This window comes from Anoplopoma fimbria, chromosome 22 (assembly GCF_027596085.1).
Source record: "Anoplopoma fimbria isolate UVic2021 breed Golden Eagle Sablefish chromosome 22, Afim_UVic_2022, whole genome shotgun sequence".
Lineage (NCBI taxonomy): Eukaryota > Metazoa > Chordata > Actinopteri > Perciformes > Anoplopomatidae > Anoplopoma > Anoplopoma fimbria.
This window is the reverse complement of record NC_072470.1, coordinates 9,746,568-9,773,206: the sequence shown is the minus strand read 5'-3', so window position 1 is coordinate 9,773,206 and position 26,639 is coordinate 9,746,568. Positions and strand designations below refer to the sequence as shown.

Here is a 26,639-nt window from a genome sequence, read left to right as displayed (position 1 = left end):
CAGTCTGATGGCAGTGGGCACAAATGAGCGTCTGAAGCGCTCCGTCCTGCTCTTTGGCAGAATCAGCCGATGAAAGAGCTGCCCAGCTGCCACAGTTCCTCATGGAGAGGGTGAGAGGGATTGTCCAGGATGGCTCCGAGTTTGGCCTTCATCCTCCTCTCACCCACTGACTCCAGACTGTCCAGCTCCAGACCCACCACAGAGCTGGCTTTCCTCACCAGCTTGTTAAGTTTGTTGGCATCTCCAGTCCTGATGCCACCACCCCAGCACGCTACAGCGAAGAAGAGGGCGCTGGCTACCACAGACTGGTAGAATGCCTTGAGCAGTTTATTGCACACATTGAAGGACCTCAGCCTCCTTAGGAAGAACAGACTGCTCTGTCCTTTCCTGTAGAGGGCATCAGTGTTGTGTGTCCAGTCCAGTTTATTGTTTATCTGCACCACAAGCTCCTCGGTCTTGCTGATGTTGAGCTTCAGGTGGTTGTTGCTGCACCATATTAACCAAATTAATGTCCTCTCTCACCAAATATCTACCAGCTGTATCAAAAATAGTATTATTCGCTTGAAATGGCACAGACTTGCGAATTAACACCATAACCCCTCTGGCGTGAGAGGAGAAACGAGATGCTAACACCTGGCCCGGCCATCTCCTTCGCACCTTCGGTAAGTCCTCTCTGAGTAGATGAGTCTCTTGGATAAAAGCAATAGATGAATCGAGCTGCTTTAGCCTAGTAATAACCATCCCCCTTACATTCCAAGAAGTGAACTTTAGATTTTTGTTTGTAGTAATCTTAAACTAATGTTAAACCAGATATCGTCTGCTCTATATCGTTGCGGGAATTACAGTGCGCCATTGTACAAAAGTTATATTGTAAAAACACAGACGTACATGAAAAAAAAAGAAATTCCGCCATAAACAAATCCCCTTAGCCATCAACACGAACAGGACAGCCTCACGTACCCTCCCCCCCTCCCCCTTACATTGGGATGTAGTTAAGTGCACAAACTGATCCAGTGCAAGCAAGGAGCAGTTAAACCAAACTAAACAACATCAAAAGGAGACTTCTGTGTCTCCTGGCAAAAAAATAAAAAGGGCTAGTTTTCACGGCCAAACAATTGTGAAGTATTCAAAGTATCCTCTCTAACAGTGTAAGTCTAGCGCTTCAAAGACAAGCTACCTCTCTCTGTTAATCTAAATGAAAAATATCAGCCCTCGTGAGAAAAGCTAACATCATAATAACTAGGTATATGTGTATATTTACATCTGTAGGTTACGCCTATAGGCACCAGGCCAACCAATGTCACTTCTCACATGGCGCTTGACATTAATGGAAACCTCCACAGTTCCACGTTTAGCTCCTCTGCGCGTCTTCTGCGCGTTGCGTGTCCCGAACGAAGCTCTCGGCGTCCGCTGGGGAGTCAAACTCGCGCGTTTGTCCATCAATCGTCAGACGGAGCCTGGCCGGGCACACTATTCCGTAGCGAATGTTCAGGGATCTCAGTTGTTGCTTTACCCCGTCGAAACGCCTCCTCTGCCGGTGCAGCTCCGCCGATGAGTCCGGGAAGAACGCGACCTCTCGTCCTCCGCGCAGAACTTTGCCCTTGGCCCCGGCTGCTCGCATTGCTCGGACTGTATCTCGAAAGCTCAAAAACTTCACAATAAGGACTCTCGGTGAGGAGGTTCGACCGGACTGGGCCCTCCGCGAGCGGTTCTCGAGCTCGTCCAAGCGGCGCTTCGGTCTCGCCTTTCTCTGAGTTGACTGCGTCCTCGACCTCGCTAATACGTTTCTCTGCCTCATCCACGCGACCGGAGAAGTCCCGCACATCCCTCTGAACGTCTTGAATTGCCTTCGGGTTTCCATCGATATCATTTCTTATCACGTCGAGCTTTTGAACGACATCCACGTTATGAACCGTTTCGGCAGTCGCCCCTTCTGCCTGGAGGGTGACGTTAGGGCTAGCGTTACCTGTGGAGCTATCCAGGCCGCTAGCTTGGCTGTTGGCATCCAACTCGTCGTCCTCCTCGACTGGGGAAAAGTTCGCTTTAGCGGTATTCTTTGCCTTTTTCGACGGCGTATTGACGATTACGCACACTGCAGAGTCATTACGAACGACTGGTGCTCTACTTATTAGCTGGAAAACACAATGGGACCGCAGCATGAAGCCAAGTTCAAATTTGATAACGATACCGCAGAAAGTGAATATTTTACACGCGTTTTCCAAAAAAGGCCATAACCCACAAAGAGATTGTAGATTATAGTGTTTTTTTCCCCCTAATTGAAACTAAACTGTATGCATATAAAAGAGTCAAAACAAGTGCACATGGACTTGCTTGTTGTGGCTTATAAATATACCCACTGTAGCAGGAAGCAAGAAGGGGGGCAGGCCCTTTCTTCAACGCGCACTCTCGTTGGCTACTTTAGGCAGGACGCGGAAGCTCCTAATGGGTCAAACGATTTCCGCAATCCGTGGGAATTTATTGATGTAATAACGTGTTTTGGACTAAATATTTGACTGGATTGGATCGTCCGGACCTTTGCCAATGTAACGAGACCGTTTCTGTCTGAATGTTATCGATCTGTGGATTGCCACGAGGCTTCGTAGGCGAGTCGCCGCAAGTTTGTAATTGTTTGTTTGACGTGCCTCGGCGCGGTTCGTCGATCCGCGCCCGGTTCCGCTTGCAGAGGCGTTCTCGAGTACAATTCACGTGCGCTCGGATACGGTTTACGTCAGTTGCGAAAACCAGCTGTACCGAGACGAGTAATTGGACCGCGTTACGGCGTTTGTCTCGATCTTATCCGTTGAACGGAACGGCCGTCAAGAGGATCGTCCTTGAACTGGTGCAGTGCTGAATATGAATTTTATTATGACGAGCTATACTATAACTTTTGTTAGGAATATATTTCTGACAATGTCATAAAGTAAAAAATATATATATATAACAGAATGCAGAAAATTGTCACGAAAAGTCGTAGAGTAGCTTTAAAAAGCCAAATTACAGTACTGTATGTCGACACTCCCGCGCACTGGCTTCTTCACTTGCATGCAAATGTATTTTAGTCGCACAGACCTTCATCGGGTTATTTTACACGGAAGCGAGGACGCGTGCATTTAAATAACGTTTGGGGTTCGCAAATGGGTCGGCAGACCGATCCGATTGCCCCAATCACATGACGTCCGCAAATCAAAACCGTCGACAAATAAACAATCGATTGTAAAACCCTACAAACATGAAAACATACACATATATATGAGGTATGTCAAGATCCTGTCAGGATTTTTAGGAGTTTGAATAGGTTATCTTCTAAAGTCTGTCCCATTATAAAGAAGGAACGTTTGTTTGAAATAAGTACAAATAAAATGAAATGAACAGAGCAACACACAACGTTATGTTTAATAATAATAATTCGTCATTCGAACCTTTGGGAATTTGCCTAACCTAACGTACTGGGGGTCTGTCGCTTAGGAAATCCAGCTGCAGAGGGAGGTGTTGATGCCAAGATCACCTAGTTTGGAGGGGACGATGGCGTTCTCACATGTGGAGATGTACACCTGTTCTGGCGGTAGGCGAATTGGACCAGCCTCTCAAATCACCTCACGACGACGACGCCGACGACGGGGGTCATTTAGGCTCGCCGCAGTGTAGCGCTTCGGCACTGGCACGATTGAGGTGGTTTTGAAGCACGCCGTCGGGGCCAGCGGCCTTTGGTGCATTAATCCTGCTCGGTGCGCGTCGGTGGGGGAGAGCGCGAGGGGCCGGCGGTCTTGACGACCGCCAAACCAAAATCACTGTGTAGCATGTCCAAAACAATAATCGGTGTCAATGAGAAGATCTAACCCTACAGGAACTGCTCTGGTGACCTATAAGGGGGTTTTATGTGCCTGGACCATCTGAAGATAAGACTTGGGGTAACCCCGTGTTCTATTTCATCCTTACTGACCGCCAGGGGCAGTGCCTAACACTGAACATCTTCCTTCTCGCGCACACGCGGGTCGAGTAGCCACCGGTCGGAGTTGCGGATCTCTCGCCCGCCAAAGGCTGCGACAAGCCGTCCCCCTTAGGAGGAACGGTGCGTTCGCCATTCGGACGCTCCTATCCTCGGTCGACCAACTTGGCCTGGGAAGATCGTTTACATTGTCTTTGTAACATTACTGCTCTCGCAATTGGCAGAGCCGGCAATAGCGAGTAGAGCGTCCTCGCTCCCCTGTCGCTGACGGACTGTTCCCTGGCCCGTTTCCACAGCAGAGGAGTGCTTTCGCTCAGGCTAACTGGTGAGACGCCGATATTCGCGGCGACTGCGCTAGCGAGAGGATTACGCCTCGTGCAGTAAGGGCCGGCCGAGGCGGAACACCTGACGGGTGAAGTCGAATCCGGGCCAACCTACCCAGCGTCGGCCCTCTGAGGCTGCAGGGAAGGCTGAGGCGTCAAATCCACTTGTGGCTGAACCGGCTCCAGAGGAGGACGCGCGCGCTTCAGGGCCCGGCTCCCATTCTTCAGCTCGCAGTCTGTCGGATAGCGTACAAGACGGCTCCACGGGGTCTGTCGTTCGCGCGGCACTGGCACGCTTGCAGCTGGATATGCGGCAGTCGGAACCCCCACCTGCTAGTGCAGGGGTTCTTAACCTTTTTGACCTCGGGGCCCATTCAAATATTAACACTGTATTGGTTTGATTTGTATTCAATAACTAAATCAAATCCACTTAGAGTTTAACAAGCAAAAACCCTGTCAAATAAATGACATGATACAATGTGATCATTACAAAGACATTTATTTATATATAACGAACAATAACAACAGTTACAACTACCTTTTTACGTTCACCTCTTAATGAGACACTTGGGCCTGCCTCTCAGACACAATCAGATCCAGTCTGGGTGGAACGGGGGAAAGGCTCACTCTCAGAGTAGCCTCCAGTGTTGCTCTGAGTCTGTTTCGGGCTTTGGTCTTAGTTGTGGCCACAGTGGAGAATCCTGATTCACACGGGTATGTAGTTTCACAGCCCTCGGTGCTAGACACGGGTACTCCTTTGAGACTGCAATCCAGAAGGAGCCCAGTTCCAGTTCGCCCCACTGCAACTTTACAGTGCTGTCGGTGGAAACTTCCAGAAGCTGGGATTCCAGATGTGAAAAAAATGAGAAAAGAGAAGACCTCATTCCTCAGTTCAAACAAATGCTTGAGGACCAGTCCTCTTGAGAGCCATCTCACCTCACTGCGATAGAGCAGCTGGACATGATCTGCTTCTATGTCCTCGCAAAGCTTGGCAAAACATCTGGAGTTCACAGCTCTACTTTCAATGAAGTTGATGGTTTTCACACTTGCATCCATCACCTCACGCGACTCTGGTGACATATTGTTTGCTGCGAGGCTTTCACGGTGGAGAAAACAGCGGGTCCATTTAGCTTCTGGTGCACGATCAAGCATCTGCTTGACGACGCGCCATCGCTGCACACCCCAACGCAGTCCAGGCCGTTCTCAGCGAAGGAGTCATCCACGCAGCGGAAACATTCCCGAGCCGTAGCTCGCGTCGGTAGCTCTCCACAAAACGGTACGTCTTTGTGCAAACTACTGTCCTAGCGACGGCGAACAAAAAACAGCAGCAGCGCAGCATTGGTGACGTCAGTGGACTCGTCTAGTTGCAAAGAGACTACTTTTGATTCTTTCCAGAAGCTGACGCCGTACGTCTGAGGCCACGTCCCCGATACGGCGACTCACAGTGTCGTTTGAGAGCGGGATGGTCGGCAGCTTCTTCTCCAATCATCTCACGGCACATATCCACAGCGGCAGTCGGAACCAACTCCTCCGCTACGGTGAACGGTTTCTTACTTTGTGCCACACGTCTGGCTGCGAGGTAGCTGGCTTTCAAAGCACATTTGGAGTTGCCGGTCAGTGACACGATAGACCTTTTCTGCATCTGTAGTCCATTTTCCTTTCTCTTGAAAAATTCCACCGGCTTTCCCACGAGCGTTGGATGTTTGGTCTCCAGATGGCGCTGTAGTTTCGAAGGCTTCGGCGCTTCGTTGGAAAGCGTCAGCCCACACTCCACACGCTGGGCTCTCGGCTCTGCCTCGTTACCTCCGTTCACAAAGCCGTACTTAATGAAGTCAGAATAGTCATTTTTTAGTTTAAAATACTTCTCCATAACTTTCGCGGCTGACACATTACCGCCACCAAGTGGTGGGAAGCTATATTGCATCTAATGGATAACAGTAATATCTCCGGTGTCTTCAATTGATAACCTTTTGCGATCCCGCGGCCCTATCGTTAAGAATCACTGTGCATCACGTGCATCTGCGCAATATAATAGCCCATGATTACCGAAAATATATACTGATATCGGCACAAGAAGGCAATTAAACACAAAAGGCAATTCAGGGAAAATTATCTTTATTAAACATCCCAGATCATGTACCAAAAATAAAGCAAAGGCTCAAAACAATAGCCTACAAACAGTGGGCACGGCGCAATTGCGCATTAGGCAAAAAAAACCAAAAAAAGAAATCCAATAAATAGAAATAAATGTGCACAATAATAAAAGGGAACCATAAAAGTTTGTTATTTAGCAATAAACTGAAACGAAATAAAGTGCATAACAATAACAAGGAAGGCTCACTCAGAACAAATACAAAAATAAATAAATAAAATGCCCAAATCTACAAGTATTTATCAAATAAATGTGCAAAGCTATTGAAATGTTATTAATGTCCAAAACGAACTAATGTAAAAACAATGAAATTAACAAATGGCTACTCACTCACAGAGAGTACAATCAGTGTCCACTGTCCACAAACTATCCACACTTTTTTGTGTTGTGTGCGAGAAACACAAGCATATCCACGTTCTTTGGAAGGAGACAGCTTCTTGATTTGTTGACAATAAATCCTGCCTTGGAGAAAATGCGTTCAGAAGGCGTGGATGTTGCAGGGATACAGAGCAGTTGCTTTGCTGCTCGGGTATCTGTCTTGGTTTCTTTTCCACCACCCCAATGGTCCAGAGTCAACTTTGGTTTTGTCCTGAAGATAGTTTTTCATTTCTTCTATGCTTCTCCCACCTGATTCTGTAGTTCTTCCTCGGTTTTCTGTTTTTTTGACACATGTTGCTCCTCACCTCCAGGTTCACCTGTGGCTGCGCTGCGTGCACTCAGTCGGTCTGCCAGCTGTGCAACTTCTGTATAGGCCTCGTCTCGTTTGGCATCATCCAGAAAAGACAGCTGCTTAAAACGAGGGTCTACTACTGCAGCTTTAATGTATACACTCATCATTCTTCGACCAGCTTGCTTTTCATTTTTTTGGTAATGGGGCTGTCATTATCCGTGATGGTCAGGTGACGTTTCTTTAAGTTTGCCAGCATGGGTAGTGTTGCAGACAGGGACGCAGCAGCTCCGTCAGGGTTATCATAGGTTTCAGCACATGTTTAATGTCCTCTACCGCATTCCAGCGTGTTGTAGCGAGGTCCAGTGTACTGCTCTCGCTCTTGTTGGTAAAGTTTGGGTCAGACAGCACTGCGGTAATGGGCCAGCGTTGCTCCAAAATGTTGAGTTCCAACGTGTGGACACATCCTGAATAAGTTCATGCTGAGGGACATTTTGCTGCTCCTGCTTCTGTTTTAGCCCAGTTTTTGCTTTGTGCCCCTTTTTAAAATGTGTCACAAGATGACGTGCCGCAGCCACGGCGCGACAAATTGGCTCTTGTTTGAGCGCAGCATTAATACAGAGCTGCAAAGTGTGCCCGGCGCACCCGACGCCCTGCATCTCCAACCATTCATGTGACTCCTTTAGTGTTTCCACACAGAGTGCCATACATTACATTACATTACAGTCATTTAGCAGACGCTTTTATCCAAAGCGACTTACAGGAAGTGTATTCAACATAGGTATTCAAGAGAACTACTAGTCACCAGAAGTCATAAGTGCATCTCCTTTCTTAAACAAGCATCTCAAAGCATAAGCCAGAGCAAAAGTATAGTGCAGAGGCAGATTACTAGGAAAACAATAATTGCAACAGACTAATTCGAATATAGTAAGTGCTACAAACTACTACGAATAGGATAAGTGCAGTAAACAAATACAAATTCAATAAGTGCAGCGAACTGATACGAATACAGTAAGCGCAGCAACTAATACGAGTGCAATAAGTGCTACGAGGAAGGCTCCGGGTAGTACTTCTTGAAGAGGTGAGTTTTCAGCCTGCGCCTAAAGGTGGGCAGCGACTCTGCTGTCCTGACGTCAGTGGGGAGTTCATTCCACCACCGAGGGGCCAGGACAGAAAAAGCTGTGACCGGGTGGATCGGCCGCAGGGACCTCTGAGCGACGGGGCAACCAATCGCCCCGAGGCAGCAGAGCGAAGTGGTCGGGCGGGGGCGTAGGGCTTGACCAAGGCCTGGAGATAGGAAGGAGCTGTTCCTTTCACTGCCCTGTAGGCTAGCACCAGAGTCTTAAACTGGATGCGAGCTTTTACAGGGAGCCAGTGTAGAGAACGGAGAAGGGAAGTTGTGTGAGAGAACTTGGGGCGATTGAACACCAGACGTGCTGCAGCTTTCTGGACGAGCTCCAGAGGTCTGATGGCCGACGCCGGGGCTCCGGCAAGTAGTGAGTTGCAGTAGTCCAGGCGGGAGATGACCAGAGCCTGGATGAGCACCTGCGCCGTCTCCTCAGTGAGGAAGGGGCGAATCCTCCTGATGTTGTAGAGGAGGAATCTGCAGGAGCGTGCGACCGATGCAATGTTTGCTGAGAACGACAGTTGGTCGTCCAGGGTCACACCCAGATTCCTCACAGTCCGAGTTGGCGTCGCCACGGCATCATCGATGGTGATGGACAGGTCTCGGTGCGGGCAACCCTTCCCCGGGAGGAAGAGTAGCTCGGTTTTGTCCAGGTTCAGCTTCAGGTGGTGTGTCGCCATCCACTTGGAGATGTCAGCCAAGCACGCAGCAATGCGTGCCTCCACTTGGGTGTCACCGGGAGGAAATGACAAGACCAGCTGGGTGTCATCGGCATAACAATGGTAGGAGAAGTCATGGGAGCGAATAACAGAACCCAGAGATGTTGTGTAGAGCGAGAAGAGAAGGGGGCCCAGAACTGAACCTTGTGGAACCCCCGTAGTCAGCGTGCGTGGTTCTGACACGGCCCCCTCCATGTCACCTGGTAGGATCGGCCTGTCAGGTAGGCAAGGCAAGGCAAGGCAAGGCAACTTTATTTATATAGCACTTTTCATACACAAGGCAGACTCAAAGTGCTTCACATATAAACATTGTCATACAATAAAATAAAATAATAGATAAGTAAAAGAAAAACATATGCAAAGAAATAGGTAAAATAGAAAAAGGCATTTTAGTATTAAAATAGAAAATAAAGGCAAAGTTAAAAAAGCTTTTTAGAAAGTGCAATGTATTTAAGATTTAGCAGAAAGCTATAGCAAACATAAAAGTCTTCAGTCTTGTTTTAAAGGTGCTCAGAGTTGGGGCAAGTCTTAAATCCTCTGGGAGTTTATTCCAGCTATTTGTTGCATAGTAACTAAATCCTGCTTTCCCATGTTTTGTGTTTACTCTGGGGATAATTAACAGATTGGTCTCAGAGGATCTTAGTGGTCTAGAACGCTGATGTAGTGGAAGCATATCAGTTAAATATTTTGGGCCTAAACCATGGAGGGATTTATAGGTTAGCAACATGATTTTAAAATCAATTCTCTGACCTACAGGAAGCCAATGTAACGATTTCAAAATTGGTGTAATATGATCAAATTTTTTGGTCTTTGTTAGAACTCTAGCAGCAGCATTCTGAACAAGCTGAAGCTTCCTCAGAGTTTGTTTTGGGAGACCTGTAAGGAGACCATTGCAGTAATCAAGCTTACTAGTGATAAAGGCATGTACAAGTTTTTGTAAGTCTTCGTGGACATGAGCCCTCTAAGTCTTGCTACATTTTTAAGGTGATAATATGCCGATTTTGTAACTGATTTGATGTGACTGTCAAAATGTAAATCTGAATCCATGATAACCCCTAGATTTCTGGCTTTGATTGAGGTTTTCAGGGACAGAGAGTGAAGGTGTTGGGTTACTTTAAGCCTTTCCGTTTTAGAACCAAATACAATTATCTCTGTTTTGTCCTCATTTAGTTGAAGGAAATTTCGGCACATCCATTCCTTCACTTGCTCAATGCACTGGCACAGCAGATCTATGGGCCGATAGTCATTTGGTGATAGCGATACATAGATTTGCGTGTCATCAGCATAGCAATGATGGTCAATATTGTTATTTTGCATGATTTGCCCTAGTGGGAGCATGTAGATGTTGAATAAAGAGGGTCCTAAGATCGAACCTTGTGGGACTCCACATGTCACGTTGGTTGATTCTGATACAAAGTCGCCAATGGAAACAAAGTAGTTCCTATTTTGTAGGTAGGACCTGAACCAATTTAAGACAATGCCTGAAAGCCCCACCCAGTTTTCTAACCTTTCCAGAAGTAATGTATGGTCTACAGTGTCGAATGCAGCACTGAGGTCAAGTAGCATTAGTATTGAGGTTTTGCCAGAGTCTGTGTTAAGACGGATGTCGTTTACAACTTTAATAAGGGCGGTCTCAGTGCTGTGCAGGGGTCGAAATCCTGATTGGAAGGTGTCATAGCAACCAGTTGATGCCAGGAAGTGATTTAGTTGCTGGAGGACAACTTTCTCAATGATTTTACTTATGAAGGGTAGATTTGATATTGGTCTGTAGTTGTTAATAATAGAGGCATCTAGGCTCCGCTTTTTTAAAAGGGGTTTAATAACTGCAGTTTTCAAAGCTTTTGGGAAATTGCCTGACTGGAGAGAGTTGTTAACTATCTGCAATATGTCTACTGCTAGGCAGTCGAAAACATTCTTAAAGAGGTTGGTAGGTATAGTATCAAGGCAACAGGTGGATGGCTTTAGTTGTGTCACAGTTTCCACAAGATTTTGAGAGTCTATAACATTAAAGCATGCCATCCTTGCCACGTAATTTTTGCCTGAACAGGGTGGTAGTCCAACATTTTTGTTTGACGTGGTAGGATGCAAGCAGGGAGAGTGCAGAGCCTGAGACGCCCATCCCCTCGAGGGTGGAGAGGAGGATCTGGTGGTTCACCGTGTCAAACGCCGCTGACAGGTCCAGGAGAATCAGGACAGAGGAGAGAGAGTTCGCTCTCGCGGCGTGAAGCGACTCTGTCACCGCAAGGAGGGCCGTCTCTGACGAGTGACCCACCTTGAACCCGGACCGGTGGGGGTCCAAGAGGTTGTTCTGGCGGAGGTAGGAAGACAGTTGTTTAGAGACAGCGCGTTCAAGTGTTTTGGATAGAAAGGGTAGAAGAGAAACCGGTCTGAAGTTCTTGACATCAGAGGGGTCAAGTGATGGTTTTTTCAGAAGGGGGTGACTCTGGCAGTCTTGAAAGCCGAGGGAAAGCATCCCGAGACGAGAGATGTGTTGATGAGGTGGGTGAGGAAAGGAAGGAGTTCAGTGGCAATAGACTGAAGAAGAGGGGAGGGGATCGGGTCAAGGGAGCACGTGGTGGGGCGGTTAGATGTAACAAGGTCAAGGACCTCGTTAGGGGAGAGGGGAGCAAAATAGGGTAAGATGGGGTGTGGGGAGGGAAGGGGAAGAGCTGTAGAGGGTAGAGAGGGAGAGGGGGCTGAGAGAAGGAGGATCTGATATCGTTTACCTTCTTGTCAAAGAAGTTGGCGAAATCATCAGGGAGAAGGGAGGAAGTAGGAGGAGGGGGTGGGGGTTGGAGGAGTGAAGAGAAAGTTTCAAAGAGTTTTTTAGGATTGGAAGCAGAGGTTAGGATTTTCGAGCGGAAAAAAGCCGCTTTAGCAGTAGCTAGAGAGGAGGAAAAAGTGGAAAGGAGAGATTGGAAGTTAAGAAGGTCCTCCGGGAGTTTGCCTGTTCTCCATTTACGCTCAGCCGCTCTTAGGCTCCGTCTATCAGTACGCACTGAGTCCGACAGCCACGGGGCAGGAGGAGTTGGCCGTGCAGGCCTGGAGGTGAAGGGACAGAGGTTGTCCAAAGAGGAGGAAAGGGTGGAGAGGAGAAGATCAGTAGCAGTATCGGGGGATAGAAGAGAGAAGGATTCAGGGTCAGGGAGGGCAGAGGTAACGGAAGAGGAAAGATCAGCGGGGAGAGGGAGCGGAGGTGACTACGGGTAGAAACCATGTGGGTAGGTGGAGGAAGTAAGGGGGAGAGGAGAGGGAGAGGGAGTAGGACATGAAGTAGTGGTCCGAGAGCTGGAGGGGAGTGACAGAGAGGTTAGCGGTAGAACAGTGTCTAGTGAAGATAAGATCCAGCTGGTTGCCGGCCTTGTGGGTAGGAGGAGAGGGAGAGCGATAGAGGTCAAAGGAGGAGAGGAAGGAAAGCAGCGGTTCTAACTTATCAGTCTGGATGTTGAAGTCGCCGAGCACGATGAGCGCGGAGCCATCGTCATGGAAGTGCGAGACTAGGTGTCAAGCTCCTCCAGGAACTCGCCAAGAGGGCCCGGTGGGCGGTACACAACAGCAATGGTGAGCTTGACTGGATAAGTGACAGTAACGGCATGAAATTCAAAAGAGGATGGGGAGAACTGTGGAACAGAGACAAGAGAGTATTTCCATTTTGGGGAAATTAGCAGGCCAGTGCCACCACCTCGCCTCGCAGCTCTGGGAGTGTGAGAGAAGGAGTACACATCTGACAGAGCTGCGGGTGTGGTGGTGTTTTCTGGTGTGATCCAGGTCTCAGTTAGAGCAAGAAAGTTGAAGGATGCATAGCCTGAGATGAACTCAGCTTTCGGCACTGCCGACTGGCAGTTCCAAAGCCCCCCGACACCACTTGCTCACCATGGGCTGAGAGGGTGGGATAGATGAGGTTAGTGGGGTCGCGGCGCCTGGGAGTGACCCACTGTCTACGTGACCACCGGACAGAGGAACAGACAGAAATAGCCGCGTTGTCACATACAACAGACTCTCTTTTCTTCTGGAATTTTAAAGGCATCAGCAACTTCAGATAGTCGCGCAGCGATGTTTCTTCCTGTGTGCGCGCCTCTTCTATTTGTTTTGTCTCAAGCACAAGACTCTGTGCTTTCCAGTCTCCATCAATGAAATGGGCAGTCACTGTCATATATGACTCCATTCGAAGAGACGTCCACATATCTGTGGTCAAGCTCAGTGCCTCGCTGTGTCGTATTAGCTCTGAAACTTTCTCTTTGAGTCCCTCGTATTTTGCGGTTAGCGCATGCATGATTGTCTGGCGCGCTGGCACTGAATATCCAGGTTCCAAAACTTTTAACAGGTTCTTAAAACCTTGGCCTTCCACGACACCAATGGGCCTCATATCCTGAGCAATAAAATTGACAATTCCTTCTGTGATATCATGTTTGCGTTTGGATGATAGAGGAGGCTTAACATCCAGCGTGGATTATTAGACTAAAATATTGAAATATGTTTAATATGATATTAATAGGCTATAATATTGAAATATTACCGTTTTTAGACGATACGCCACGTTTGTAGTCGAGCTGCGATATGCAAACTGTTGTTTGCAAATTTTACATTCGACTTTTTTCCCGCCATCTATTTTGGAAAAATTCTGCCACACTGCCGATGTCTTTGACATGGATGGTAGAGGAGGACGACTCAAATGAAACTTAAATGAAAAGCTCAAAATAAAAATAAATATTCAGCAATTAAACCACCGGACGTTGAATAACATGGACCTTCTTCAATCTACCTGTCTCTAGTGGGTTGGGCTGTTTTCTGTGAAACAGGGCTCTGAAAACACCCCCATTAGCACTTGGTACTTTCCTCCTGATGACGACTTTATGAAATTAACGCGGCAAAAAATCAGAATTTTCCTATTCAGACCAGTCGACTAGGACTTTACAGCCCTAACCGCCACGCAGGCCTAGGGGGTCCCACATAATTAATAATAATAATAATTAAGCCTTTATTAGTCCCACAATGGGGAAATTATGTCTCTGCATTTAACCCATCCCGGAGGAGCAGTGTTAGGCGTCTTGCTCAAGGACACCTCGACACGTTGCCGGTAGAGGGGTTTGAACCACCAACCTTGTGGTTACGGGACAAGCGCTCTACCTCATGTGCCACAGCCGCATCAGCCCCCCGAGGAAACTTTCAGCGCCCAGCTCACCCCAGTAGCAGCCATCGGCCCCAGCGCCCGGCTACCAATGCAACCCTAACCCCCCCAAGCCTTCAGAGGCCGGGGGCCAGGAAGCGATGTCTCCGGGCCGGCCGTCGGTTATTTCTCACAGCGGCTACTGGAGAGCTCGTGGTTCGGACCCCAAAACGACCATCATCTGAGACTCTATGCCAGGAGCTGGGGGTTCTACTCAACCTACTTGTAAAGAAGAGAGGCGGCGGGCCGCGCCCAGTCCTGGATCCGAGGAGAGCGGTTCACGTCTGTCGATTTGAAGGGTGCCTATTTCCGTATTCCCGCTGTGCCTCACCGCGGACAGTTTCTCCGTTCAATGCCGTCGCTTTCAGTTCAGGGCGCTTCCATTCAGATGCCATCCCGACTTCAGGTGGCGCAGAACACGGCTCGGTCTCGGGGTGAACGCGGAGAAGAGCTCTCCGAGCCACTCTCCTTCGTCGGCGGGGCCCGGATGCAGTCGCCACGAGGGCCCGCCCGACATCCTCCGCAGCCGTCCCTTATTCCGAGGGGGCAGGCGGTCGCCCTGCGTCCTCTTTCTTCGCCTCTTGAGCAAACTGACAGCTGCCTCACCGCCCGCTCTGGTTCTCCCTGATGGAGAAGACCGGTCCTCTGGGCCAAGACGGCCAGAAGGTCTTCTTTGTGCATTTCCACCGTTTGAACGCTTCTCGGAGTACTTCAACAGGGCCGCAGACTCGGTTCTCCCCGCTTCTCGCGGCGCCCCGTGCTTGCCGTTCTCGAGTTCCTCTTAGATAGGGGCCGGTCTCGCTCGACCCCGAAGGCGTACGCGCGCTAGGATCGGCGATAACGCCGATCGAGGTGGCTGTCGGCCAAGACGGCCTTTCTCCTTGCCGTCAACGGGCGCGGACGAGCTACACCCCATGTCGGTGAGCGAACCGTGTCTGAGGACGGTCGCTCTGACACGCTCGTATGTCAATCGGCCCATCCGGCTTGCGCAGTTTGCCCCTCCCCCCGCTAGGCCCTCGTGGAAGCCACTGCCTGCGTACGGCAGTCGGAGCGGCGCGCTCTCTCCAAACGGCGCCCGTCTCGCTGGACAGCGGAGACCATCGACCGTGCGTACAGGGCAACAGCCGCGCGTTCCTTTCCCTCGGCTGTACGAGGTACGTACTTGGATTCCTCGCGACTCTGTTGATATTAGTCGTCCGGTGTCAAGCGCCGCCTCTGGCGGTCAGCAAGGATGAATTGGAACCGTAGTTGCGTCTGTAACTTTCCTTTTACGATCCCACCTTTCTGGGTTTTACGAGCATCGGAATTCCCGAGGATCCAATTGTAATAAACGAGTCAAAGAAACCTTTACTTGATATTTTAGTTCTGGTCGTAGTAAGTCGTTCTATCTTATAATCTGTATTAAAACATCCGAGTTTATAAAGTTACGGATAGTTAACTTTGCGACAGCTAACTCTGTCTGCCGTACGATCTCATCTCAACCGCAGCGCGGGACACTGACGAGTGCTGAAACGTTGAGGTAATTGTTTATTTCGTTCATTCGGTCTGTAATTGTACAGGTTTTATTCAGCGATTCGAATCAAACTATTTGGTATCGTCGCACAGCTGAGATAGCACCCGAGTTAAAAAGACTTTTGAAGTTACTAATTAGAATTGGCTAAAGGAAATAGAACCCCTTTCTCAAGAAGACTTTAGAGGACTGCTGTCAGGGACCTCTCTGCAGGCCTAAGAAGTGCCTTCCTCCACGTGGTTTCTTAAATACTATGAATGCGATCGATTGACTTTGAATACCGCGCACCAGATCTCTCCCCGACGCCTCTGCCGGTATATCTGGGCTCCGGAAGATCGATTCCAGCAACCCATGCTGCTACAAAGGGGGAAGAGATGACTCATCCTTGTGCTGAGAGAGATGAAGACGAGGAAGAACGGTTCGAGTGGAACGGAAGCGCGATTCAAGAAACCGCAATTGTCGGAGCAGGCGCCGAGGCCTTCGGAGGAACCTCCGATCTCCCGTCGGGTGAAACGATACCATTTCCGGACGCGAACGAGTTTGACGTTTAAGTCGCGTCGCAAATAAAATAACCTCGGATTTAACTTAAAGCAATACGAAGATGCTTCGCGCTCTTCCCCGGTGCTTCTCGGCTGCTGAACGGGTGTCTAAATGTTTGGAACTAAATTGAACATCAAACGGATTAATCGGTCAACGATGCGAGTCGCCGATTCTACCCGGTCGCGTTCAAACCTTTTCATTTAGTTGCGGTTCGTCGTTCCATCTTTCCCTTCAGTTGTCTGTTTATTTTACGTTTAGCAGTTCGGCGATGTAGTTTGTCTAATACATATTTCATTCACGATTTGCGCGCGCGCCTTGACGAGAACTCTGCAGCAACCCCGAGATATAATCGATTAATATCCCATTTTTAAGTTTTACTTGTTTTTCCAAAATTACATTACATTACAGTCATTTAGCAGATGCTTTTATCCAAAGCGACTTACAGGAAGTGTATGCGACATAGGTATTCAAGAGAACCACTAGTGTTACGGATTTAAAGTTCTAACTGGAGCCACAAACCACCAGGAAACAAGGTTGCAGTCATTTATGCCGTTTATTTTGCCAGGAAGTTATTTTGAAGGTTATTGCTGATCATGGTTCTACATGAAGAAAGAAAGAGATTACAACATCTTGCTCAAATCATAATCTTACAAACAAATTAGATTCTAAGATGATCCGTTCCTCATCCGAAATATGTCATAAATCCAATAATAGAAATAAATTGCTACTTACATTGAAGGTAATTCAAAAGACACATGGAACACAGACACTATCATGGTGAAGGTGTTTGGAGACAAAGAGGAGGAAGTCCTCACCTAGGCCTCTATTTATAACATGGGAGGTTCTACCATAAGTGAAGTGAACATCTCTTGGTGCCTCTTGTGGTGAGGAGGGCAATCGGCCTGCAGTTTCTAACAACTAGTCACCAGAAGTCATAAGTGCATCTCCTTTCTTAAACAAGCATCTTAAAGCATAAACCAGAGGCAAATTACTACGAAAACAATACGAATACAATAAGTGCTACAAACTACTACGAATAGCATAAGCGCAGTAAACAAATACGAATTCAATAAGTGCAGCGAACTGATACGAATACAATAAGCGCAACAACTAATACGAATGCAATAAGTGCTACGAGGAAGGCTCGGGGTAGTACTTCTTGAAGAGGTGAGTTTTCAGCCCGCGCCGAAAGACGGGCAGCGACTCTGCTGTCCTGACGTCAGCGGGGAGTTCGTTCCACCGCCGTGGGGCCAGGACGGAAAAAAGCTGCGGGCCCACCTGGCCGCAGGGACCTCCGAGCGACGGGTCGCCCCGAGGCAGCGGAGCGAAGCGGTCGGGCGGGGGCGTAGGGCTCGACCAAGGCCCGGAGATAGGAAGGAGCCGTTCCTTTCACCGCCCTGTGGGCTAGCATCAGAGTCTTAAACTGGACGCGAGCTCTTACGGGGAGCCAGCGTAGAGAAGGGAAGTCGTGTGGGAGAACTTGGGGCGATCGAACACCAGACGTGCTGCAGAGGTCTGACGGCCGACGCCGGGGCTCCGGCAAGTAGCGAGTTGGAAAATAGGGCGGCGTCCAACTTAAGTCCCGTGTCAAATTCCGTAAAGGTAAACTAACGGCGTCGAGCTTTTGTAACGATTTAAGGGTTTCTAAATTCCAATTGAGTTATTTAAACTGGGTTAGGTAACCTGACGTTAATGATTTATTAAATCTGCTACCGGCAATGTCAAAGAAAGTCACAGTATGTGGAAATAGGATGAAATAAAGCGATGCAAGGAATCATGGTTTTTATTAAACAGACCAACGTACAAACCGCTGTTGTATCTTTCATGCGACAGTGCTGTTGAAGTGATGAGGAAGGATGCTCCGCGGACACTGTTCTTGCTGGTATAATAAAGTTTATTACAAACAAGCAACACACGTCATGACGGACGTCTAGAGCGCCCGGAGGTCTGGAGTCGAATCTGAGAGTCCTGCCTTTCGGGCTCTCGCACCCCCTTATATAGGGTACGTGTTTATCAACATTTGGGCTGAGGTCAAGACCCTGTATGGGGCTCCGTCATTCTACACCTTTGACCTTCAGCCCCTGGTATCCTGCACATCTGCTTCTTATATAGGACAAAAACACTTGGGGCCTTCGCTGTATTGTGCAAGACCTGAAAATATACCACACCGCCTAGCGGCATTCAATGTTTACGTAGTTCTCAGCAGCATGTTGTGTTATGTTATGTAGTGCGTTGTTATTACAAAGTATTAATTCATTTATTTATTATTGCATTACTTCCTTAGGTATCACCACGGTGCTGACCATGACCACCCTGAGCACGGTGGCGAGGAACTCGCTACCTAGAGTGTCCTACGTGACGGCCATGGACTTGTTCGTCACCGTCTGCTTCCTGTTTGTCTTCGCCGCCATGATCGAGTACGCCATGCTCAACTACTACTCCTACAGCGTACGCAGACCTCCTGCCAAGATGCAGAGAATGGTAAGGCTCCGGTGAATGTTTGATTGATTGTTTGTTTGTTTGAGTGAGTGAGTGAGTAATGGGCCGGGACCGTTGTAATGGGAGAGGACGCTGGCGCTGCTTGTTCGCCGCTTCTCAGCCTGTGACTTTAAATCTATGTTTAGTTGAATCCTTAAACTTAATTTGCTAATTATAGTTGTGTTATTTGCCTTTTGGTCTTGCCCTGACGCAGTGGCGAAGATTATTTTCGCTGTAGCCAGTAACCTACAGCCACCCTCAGCTACAAACAATTCACCAACCTGTATTGGATGGAGCCGCCCTGGAGTTTGCACTCCGAGACAGCATCCCTGGCTTAACTACCTCCCGTTGGATAGACATCACCACTCTTCACATGCTGGAATTCCTGTCTTCGCAGAGCGCCGTCATCCATTGCTAGGAGGTATCCCCCGGACAGGTGCGGTTAGCTTGTAGGCTGGGACCGCTGCCTCCTAGCCTGTTAGCCTGCTGGCTAGCGCACCAACAACTTGCTCTCTGGGCCCGAGGCGCCTGGATTCAACATACCGGCATGGCATTAAAACTCCTCACTCGCTTCCGTGGATGTTCTGATGCCAAAGTACCTGATCTTGCGAATCGCCCACGCTACATACACAGAGGTTCCCGACGCAAGTTTGTTTACTCCGCGAGCACCATACCGTCACTTTGGACTGAACGAAGCACTGGCGCATCCCTACTACGTCGTACACACTGTCGTCAGTAGCAATCTCCGCCCTCTCAAAAAACACGCACTCTGCCCTCAAAAACAGAAGGATGTCAAATTTGCCTCCCTGAACATTCAGTCTCTCACGAACAAAACACTCCTTTTAAATGACTTTATATCCGATCGTGACATTGACTTTTTACGTCTTAGTGAAACCTGGCACCGCAGCGGCGACTATCTCGCCTTAAACGAGGTGGCTCCCGCAGGCTACAAATATATCGAAAAAGCACGCAGCTCTGGTCGCGGCGGGGGGCTGGCAGCGTTCTATCGGGACACCTTCGGCCTGGCCGAAGTGCAGGTCCCTGACTTGCCATCTTTTGAATGTCTAGCTGCCAGATGTCTCGCTCCAGAACCTCTGCTAATTGTCTCTATTTATAGACCTCCCAGAGCTAAGTCAACTTTTATATCAAATTTCTCAAATCTCCTCACAACCCTGTGCCCCACCTTTTCCCGGCTGGTAATACTTGGCGATTTTAATATTCACGTGGATGCCCCCAAGTGCCCACTGGCCGTTGACTTCCTCAACCTCCTCGATTGCCTCCCGCTTACCCAGCATGCGAAAGGACCAACCCGTAATCACGGACATACCCTTGATCTTGCCATTACCGGTGTTGTGATTAGGATTCACTCAGACACCAGAGAGAAACAGTTGAGTTAAAGTCAAAACGCTTTATTGCAAGCTTATTGAGAGTATTACATTTCCGGCATTTATACGTGCACGGTCCTAATTATGGATGTCTAACAGAGTTAGAGTACCAAAGTAAAAAAGGCGCTTAACACACGGTGCGCAGCGGATTTCATAGGTTCTCCTTTAGGGAGCCTATTGGTCAAATATTAAAGTAGCAGGCGGTGCTTGTTTTAGCTATAAGCGGCCTGGTTGGAGCTCTGGGCATATCCGCTCTCACTGGCTCACGTCCCATTGGTTGCTGTCATCTTTCAGTGTGCGTGTATGTTGTCGAGTGCACATGTGCGAATCTGGTGCGAACGGGTTTTATTGGGCAATCTGTTCTATCTCCTTATCTTTATTACTTGCCTGTCTTCTACAGAGAGGGTATTTTCCTCGTAGAGTACGACTTTGCCTACTCCTTAAGCCAGGTGGTTGTTTCATCTTGTGTGTGTGTCAGGCCCTTCCTGGCCTGGTGCATTTGTATTTGTGTGTGTGTCAGGCCCTCCCTGGCCTGGTGTGACTGATTCATCATTTGTATACGTGTGTGTCTCAGGCCCTTCCTGGCCTGGTGTGGCTGTTCAAAGTTGGTGTGTAGACGCGGGGATGCTCCCACGCCGTTTCTGACCTTTTGCAGCACCTTTCCACTCTTTCTGAGTGCCTGAGTTTACGTGTAATAAAGTAAAACGTGCTTGTTAAGACAGCTGTTATGGTTACTTTATGTTTGTTAATACAACTGTCATGGCTATCCTATATCACTAATAAGGTGAAGTGTGTTGGTTAATACTGCTGTAATAAGGTGAAGTGTGTTGGTTAATACTGCTGTCATGATTATTTTATATTACACTGGTGATGTCTCAGTTACCAACACCCATGTCCTGGAGCTAGGCATCTCTGACCACCGTGCAGTACTACTGGACACTACGACCGCACCACCTGCCTCTAGCAGCAAGTGTTCCATCACCTTCCGTAAGATCAAGGACATTGATCGTGCCCCGCTATTGTCCGCTCTCTCCTCTGCCCTGTCTGAGCCTGATGCTGCACTTTTGCTCGAAGAGCACGCGCTCCACTACAACAGCACCCTGCTCGATGGCCTTGACAGGTTTGCCCCCGAAGAAACGCGGCTGGTGTACTTCCATCGCTCGGCCCCCCGGTTCACCGACCAGCTCAGAGCCCTAAAATCGGAGGGTCGGAAAATTGAGCGCAGATTTAGGCGAACTGGCTTAACTGTCTGCCAACTGTCCCTCAGAGAACACACGAGAGCATATTCCTCTGCTCTGAGAGCCACCAGGTCGTCATACTACTCCAATCTCATTGACTCTGGCCATAGAAATCCCAGACACCTGTTCTCTACCGTAAATCAGATGCTCAAGCCCTGTAGCTCCTCCACCACTACTCCCTCTTCTGACGACTGCAACCGCTTCATCAGGCACAACCTCACCCCCAACCAACCTGACCCTCCCCTCGATCATGCCCCCCATGACGACGTAGCCCTCGACCACTTTGCTGAGGTCACTCAAGCTGAGCTCTCCAGCATTGTTTTAAAAATGAACTCCTCCACCAGCTCTTTGGACCCCATCCCCACATCGCTATTGAAAGCATGTCTCACAGCCATTGTCCCCAGTGCGACATACATAATAAACAGGTCCCTGTCTACTGGTAAAGTAGCCCCCTCCCTCAAACCTGTGCTTAAAAAGCACAATCTGGATCCCGAGGTCCTCTCCAACTACCGTCCTATCTCTAACCTGCCTTTCTTAGCGAAAGTCTTGGAAAAGGTTGTCACAATCCAGCTACATGACCATCTCCACTCCCACCAGCTCTATGAAACCTTCCAGTCCGGTTTCAGACCTTTCCACAGCACTGAAACTGCTCTGGCGAGGGTGGTAAATGACCTCCTAAGGGCAGCAGACTCAGGATCCCCCAGTTTGCTAATCTTGCCGGACTTAAGCGCTGCTTTCGACACGGCGGACCACAGCGTCCTGTATCGGCGCCTCCAGGAGGTGGGAATCAAAGGCGCTGCCCTGGACTTCTTTCATTCTTACCTCACAGGACGGCAGGAATACGTCGCCCTTGGCAAAGTCACCTCCGGCATCAGATGCGTTACCTCCGGTGTCCCCCAGGGGTCAGTCCCGGGGCCCCCGCTCTTCTTAATATACATGCCGCCCCTGGGAAAAATACTACGGAGCCACAACATCAAATTCCACTCGTATGCTGACGACACACAAATTTACCTGCAAACTAACCCTGACAAACACCTGGCACTATCCCGGGCTACCAAATGCCTGGATGACATCAGCAACTCACTACAGCTAAATGGCAGCAAGTCAGAAGCCATTCTCATTGGCACCCCCCTTCAGACAAAAAAGGCCGGTCTCACCCACATCACCATCAACGGCCACCCCATTCCTCTTTCCTCACTGGTCACAAACTGGACTCATCATTGTCCTTTGATGCGCACATCAAATCTGTCTGCCAAACATCATTCTACCACCTGAGAAACATCTCAAGGCTAAGACCCTCACTACCCAAACGTGATGCAGAAAAATCGGTGCACGCATTTATCGGCTCTCGGATTGACTACTGTAACTCTCTGCTCGCAGGTCTACCAGCCAAAACCATCCAGAGGTTACAATATGTCCAAAACAGTGCCGCCCGGGTTCTCACCAGGACACGGAAATCAGAACACATCACCCCAGTCCTCCACTCCCTTCACTGGCTTCCCATAAAACAACGCATCACTTTCAAAGTACTTCTCCTAGTATTCAAGGCCATAAGCTGTACCGGTCCAACCTACCTCCTGGACCTCCTCACCCCTCAATCCACATCCAAGACACTTAGGTCAGGCAACTCCAACATCCTTGCGGTTCCCCGGACAAAGCTGGCTACCATGGGATTTGATTATTGTGATTGTTCTACCCTGTGCAGCACCTTGAGATTTCTTTGTATTTTAAAGTGTGCTATATAAATAAAATCCATTATTATCCATTATTATATGTACTGTATTTCTTTGTGAAAATAAACATGTGCTACTGCAAATTTTATTCTTTGTGTACAGCTGTATGACATTACATCACATCAATCACATTACATACAATAAGCTTATTCAAGAGAAGTCACAAGTGCAAGCATGTATGAGCATAAACCAGAGCAAAAACAAATGAGCTCGGGGAGGTAGTACTTCCGGAAGAGGTGAGTTTTCGGCCTGCGCCGAAAGATGGCCGACGTCAGTGAGGGATTTGGTTCCCTCGCAGAAAAAAAAGCTGAGACCGCACGGTCCGCCGGGTTGTTCTGGGGGAGACAGTTGGTTAAATACGGCACGTTGGAGTGTATTGGATAGAAAGGGTCAAGAGATGTGTGGGTGAGGAAAGGAAGGAAGGAAGAAAGGAGTTGAGATGCGATAGACTGAAAGGGTGGGGAGATGTTGGTTGGAAGTGGTTAATGAGACAAAGACAAAGAAAGAAAAGAAAAGACTCACCCCGCCGCTCACTCAGCCCCCCGCGAAGAAGCCGCACGAGAAAAAGGCGCCTTTGTTAGCACGCGCCTTCGTTTGCTCGACGCTTCGAAGCCGACGCTTCAAGGGCGCCCGCTTGTCTTAAGTTAGCCTGCATGCCTGCCTGCCTCCCTCCTCCGGCTGGCTGTTTGGATTGATTGCTCATTGCCTGCCAGGAGCGCAGCTCCTCCAGGTGTGCGGGCCACTCCTCCGGCACCTAACGAGGACATTGACCTGTTGAAACTCATACTGCAACAGCGCAATACACTTATACACTGAGTCTGCTCTATCTGAAAACCAAATACACTCTCTATGACACACACACACACACACACATGGTTGTTGTGCAAGAAAAGGATCCAACTTGACATTTTAAAAAAAATGCATTTAAAATTAGCATCCATTAAAAACATCCTTTACAAATAGTTATTTCATAAACTCAATGTTACATTCAGTAGGCTATTCAATTTCATTATCCTAAAAACCTTCAGTGTTGACAGTTTAATAAATCAGACACTGATGATTACATCTTTTTTTATACCAAAAATGCTTTGCGCTGGTTAGTGGGTACTTGGCTGAAAAAAGGTTGAGAACCACTGATCTAGAGGAAGTCAAAGTTGGAACAAAAGGATCATTATTCATGCATGTTTCTAAAATAAATAAATAAATGATTGCTACTGTAAAGTCAATCTCAACAATTAGTCTGTTAAGGTGCAGTATTTATTAAAGTCACCGTGTGTGTGAAAATACTTTCTTCGACACGTCTTGTTCTACACACCCAAATGACTACTAAGGCAAAGCACAGAGACTAGTAGTCTTTCTGCCCGTGTGGGTGGGTGCCGGGCCCGGTGTCGTTGCGACCGATCGGTACAAACAAATTAACAACCGACAGAGAAAACGGCATTCGATATGCATTACCCAAGCAACGCAGAGTGAAAAAAACAAAAAAGCAAATATAGATTTTAACACGGTACCGATGATTGAAAACAATGCCTTGAAAACGAGCATGTCGAAATTATATATATATTATATATACACGCGTACTCGAGTCTTTTACAAAAGACCGAGTCAGCTGTCATTCCCTCCATCTATCCTCCCAGCAAAAAAAAAAAAGAAAGGCCGTCGGCTCGGCACCAGCGATTAAGTTCTGTCCCCTCCTCTGCATTTCTGCCTTAGTGCTGCGTTTTGGCCCAGTCCGTCTGTGGGGAAGCCTCATATTTCCCACCACCCGCGCGGCCCCTTTGCGCCACCCGCTCGGTCAATTCCGTTTCTCTCCCCCGCTCTTCCCGTGAGAACCGAGCGGAGCGCTGGACAAAACGTGCAAAGATTTTTTAGGTTATCCCATATGATTCTAAAACATCGGGGGGAATGAATTTCTTCAGAAGGTACCGTTCCGGTCTTATCGATTCACGCTACAAATACATCCACGCGCTAGCGTTATTACATTCCGCGCGATAACCGGAAACGCGTCGGGGCTTTGTGTCCGTATAAACCTTCCGTATTGCGCTCGGCAAACGCAGAGGGTAATCCGCTAGAGGTGGCGCAGTTTCTACGCCCCGCGGTGGAAATTCCAACGCAATTTACCACAATACACAATCTCGAAACAACGATCAAATAGCAAACGTCCTTGCGGTGTGTTATTTCTTTGCGTGAAAAAGCCAGAAGTTTACAGAGTCACGGGGAGCCCGCGAAGCACCGAACTCCCAAACAAGCCGCTCGCCTCTGGCATATGTGGTAAAATACACAGAGGGTTAGCATCTCCTGACAATGAATGTGTAATGCACGAATATCAAAGAAAAGGAAGAAAAACAAAGGAGACCAAAAGGTGGCTGTGAGTCGCAGAGGTACAGAGAGACGAGGTTCTCGACCTTTAGAGTAAAATCTTCACATCGTACTACGTTTCCTTCAAAACCTTTACACTGATAACCGTAACTCTCTCTCTCTCTCTCTCTCTCTCTCTGTCGTCCCACACAGGCCTACTCGTCCTTCAACATGGGTCACGCCCCTCGTACCATGATGCCCGTGGGCAACTCCCTGTTCTGGCAGGACTACGACGACAACTGTCTGTACGAGTGCCTGGACGGGAAAGACTGCAAGAGCTTCTTCTGCTGCTACGAGGAGTGCAAAGAAGGCGGCTGGAGGAAAGGACGCATCCACGTCAACATCTGCGAGCTGGACGCCTACTCTCGGGTTTTCTTCCCCACCTCCTTCCTGCTCTTCAACATAGTCTACTGGGTCAGCTACCTCTACCTCTAGTCTGTCATCCGCGGGCCCCGCCGAGACGGCCGTAGCCGCGGCACTTGGACGGCCGCTGTGGATTAAAAGCTCAAAACTAAGAGTGGGGGGAGGAATTGTGAAAGAAGCGCGCGCGGCACGGCGCGACGCTTTGAGCGGCGGCGGCACACCGAGGAGGCCGACGGACAAATCCCGCTTGTGACTCGAGAGACTTTTGGGGACGGGGTCGCGTTGCCGAATCTCGGTCGTCGAGATGGCGAAGCACCCGTAGTGCCTTCTTTAGAAAGGGTGCGGCGCCGAGAGACCCGGCTTCGGAGTTCCCCGCGTTATCTTTATTACCTCGTCCGCCGAGAAAGGTGTTTGTGGCGCCTTAGTTTTACTCTAGAATTAGTTCCGCGTTTTCTTTGCGTTATTAATATTATTAGAATCGGTTGGATTTTAACAGCGGGTTGAGTACGAGTTGGCGGCGGCCGTCTGGTAAAATCTCATTTATCGCGACCGAGACATGCAGTTTACAGCGAACGCCAAGAAGATTAGGGTGTTTTATAATAAACGGCGGGTACCCGCAAAAATATTTAACCAAACCGAGACGCGCTAATCTCATCCGTGTTCCGTACAGATTGGGGCGGAGCAGATACACAGCTGCGTTTAAAAAAAAAAAAAAAAACGTTTCCGCTTTTATCACACGTCGTTCTTACGGAATACGCCCTGTGCGTCGCTTCGCTTTAAAAGAAAAGTTTAACATTTTCTTAAACGTACCTATCTTGAACTCTCCGTTAGTCAGACCCCAGCTTATAGTTCTAGTTTCCGACTCGTTTTACCCAGGTCGGCGCAAAATCCATTTCGACGGCGCAACGCGAGTCCCAACGTCGCCTCGCCCCGT

The 26,639-nt window shown here is 48.7% G+C and overlaps 1 protein-coding gene across 1 annotated transcript in view; it reads left to right on the top strand.

Moving 5' to 3' along the window:
• Positions 1-25,919, top strand: part of LOC129111603 (gamma-aminobutyric acid receptor subunit gamma-3-like) — a 95,200-nt gene extending 69,281 nt beyond the window's left edge. The window contains exons 8-9 of the mRNA XM_054623614.1: positions 18,435-18,631; positions 25,496-25,919. Coding sequence (XP_054479589.1) covers positions 18,435-18,631; positions 25,496-25,777 — 479 coding nt within the window. The 3' untranslated portion in view covers positions 25,778-25,919. The remainder of the gene's footprint in view (positions 1-18,434; positions 18,632-25,495) is intronic.
• Positions 25,920-26,639: the final 720 nt, after the last annotated feature.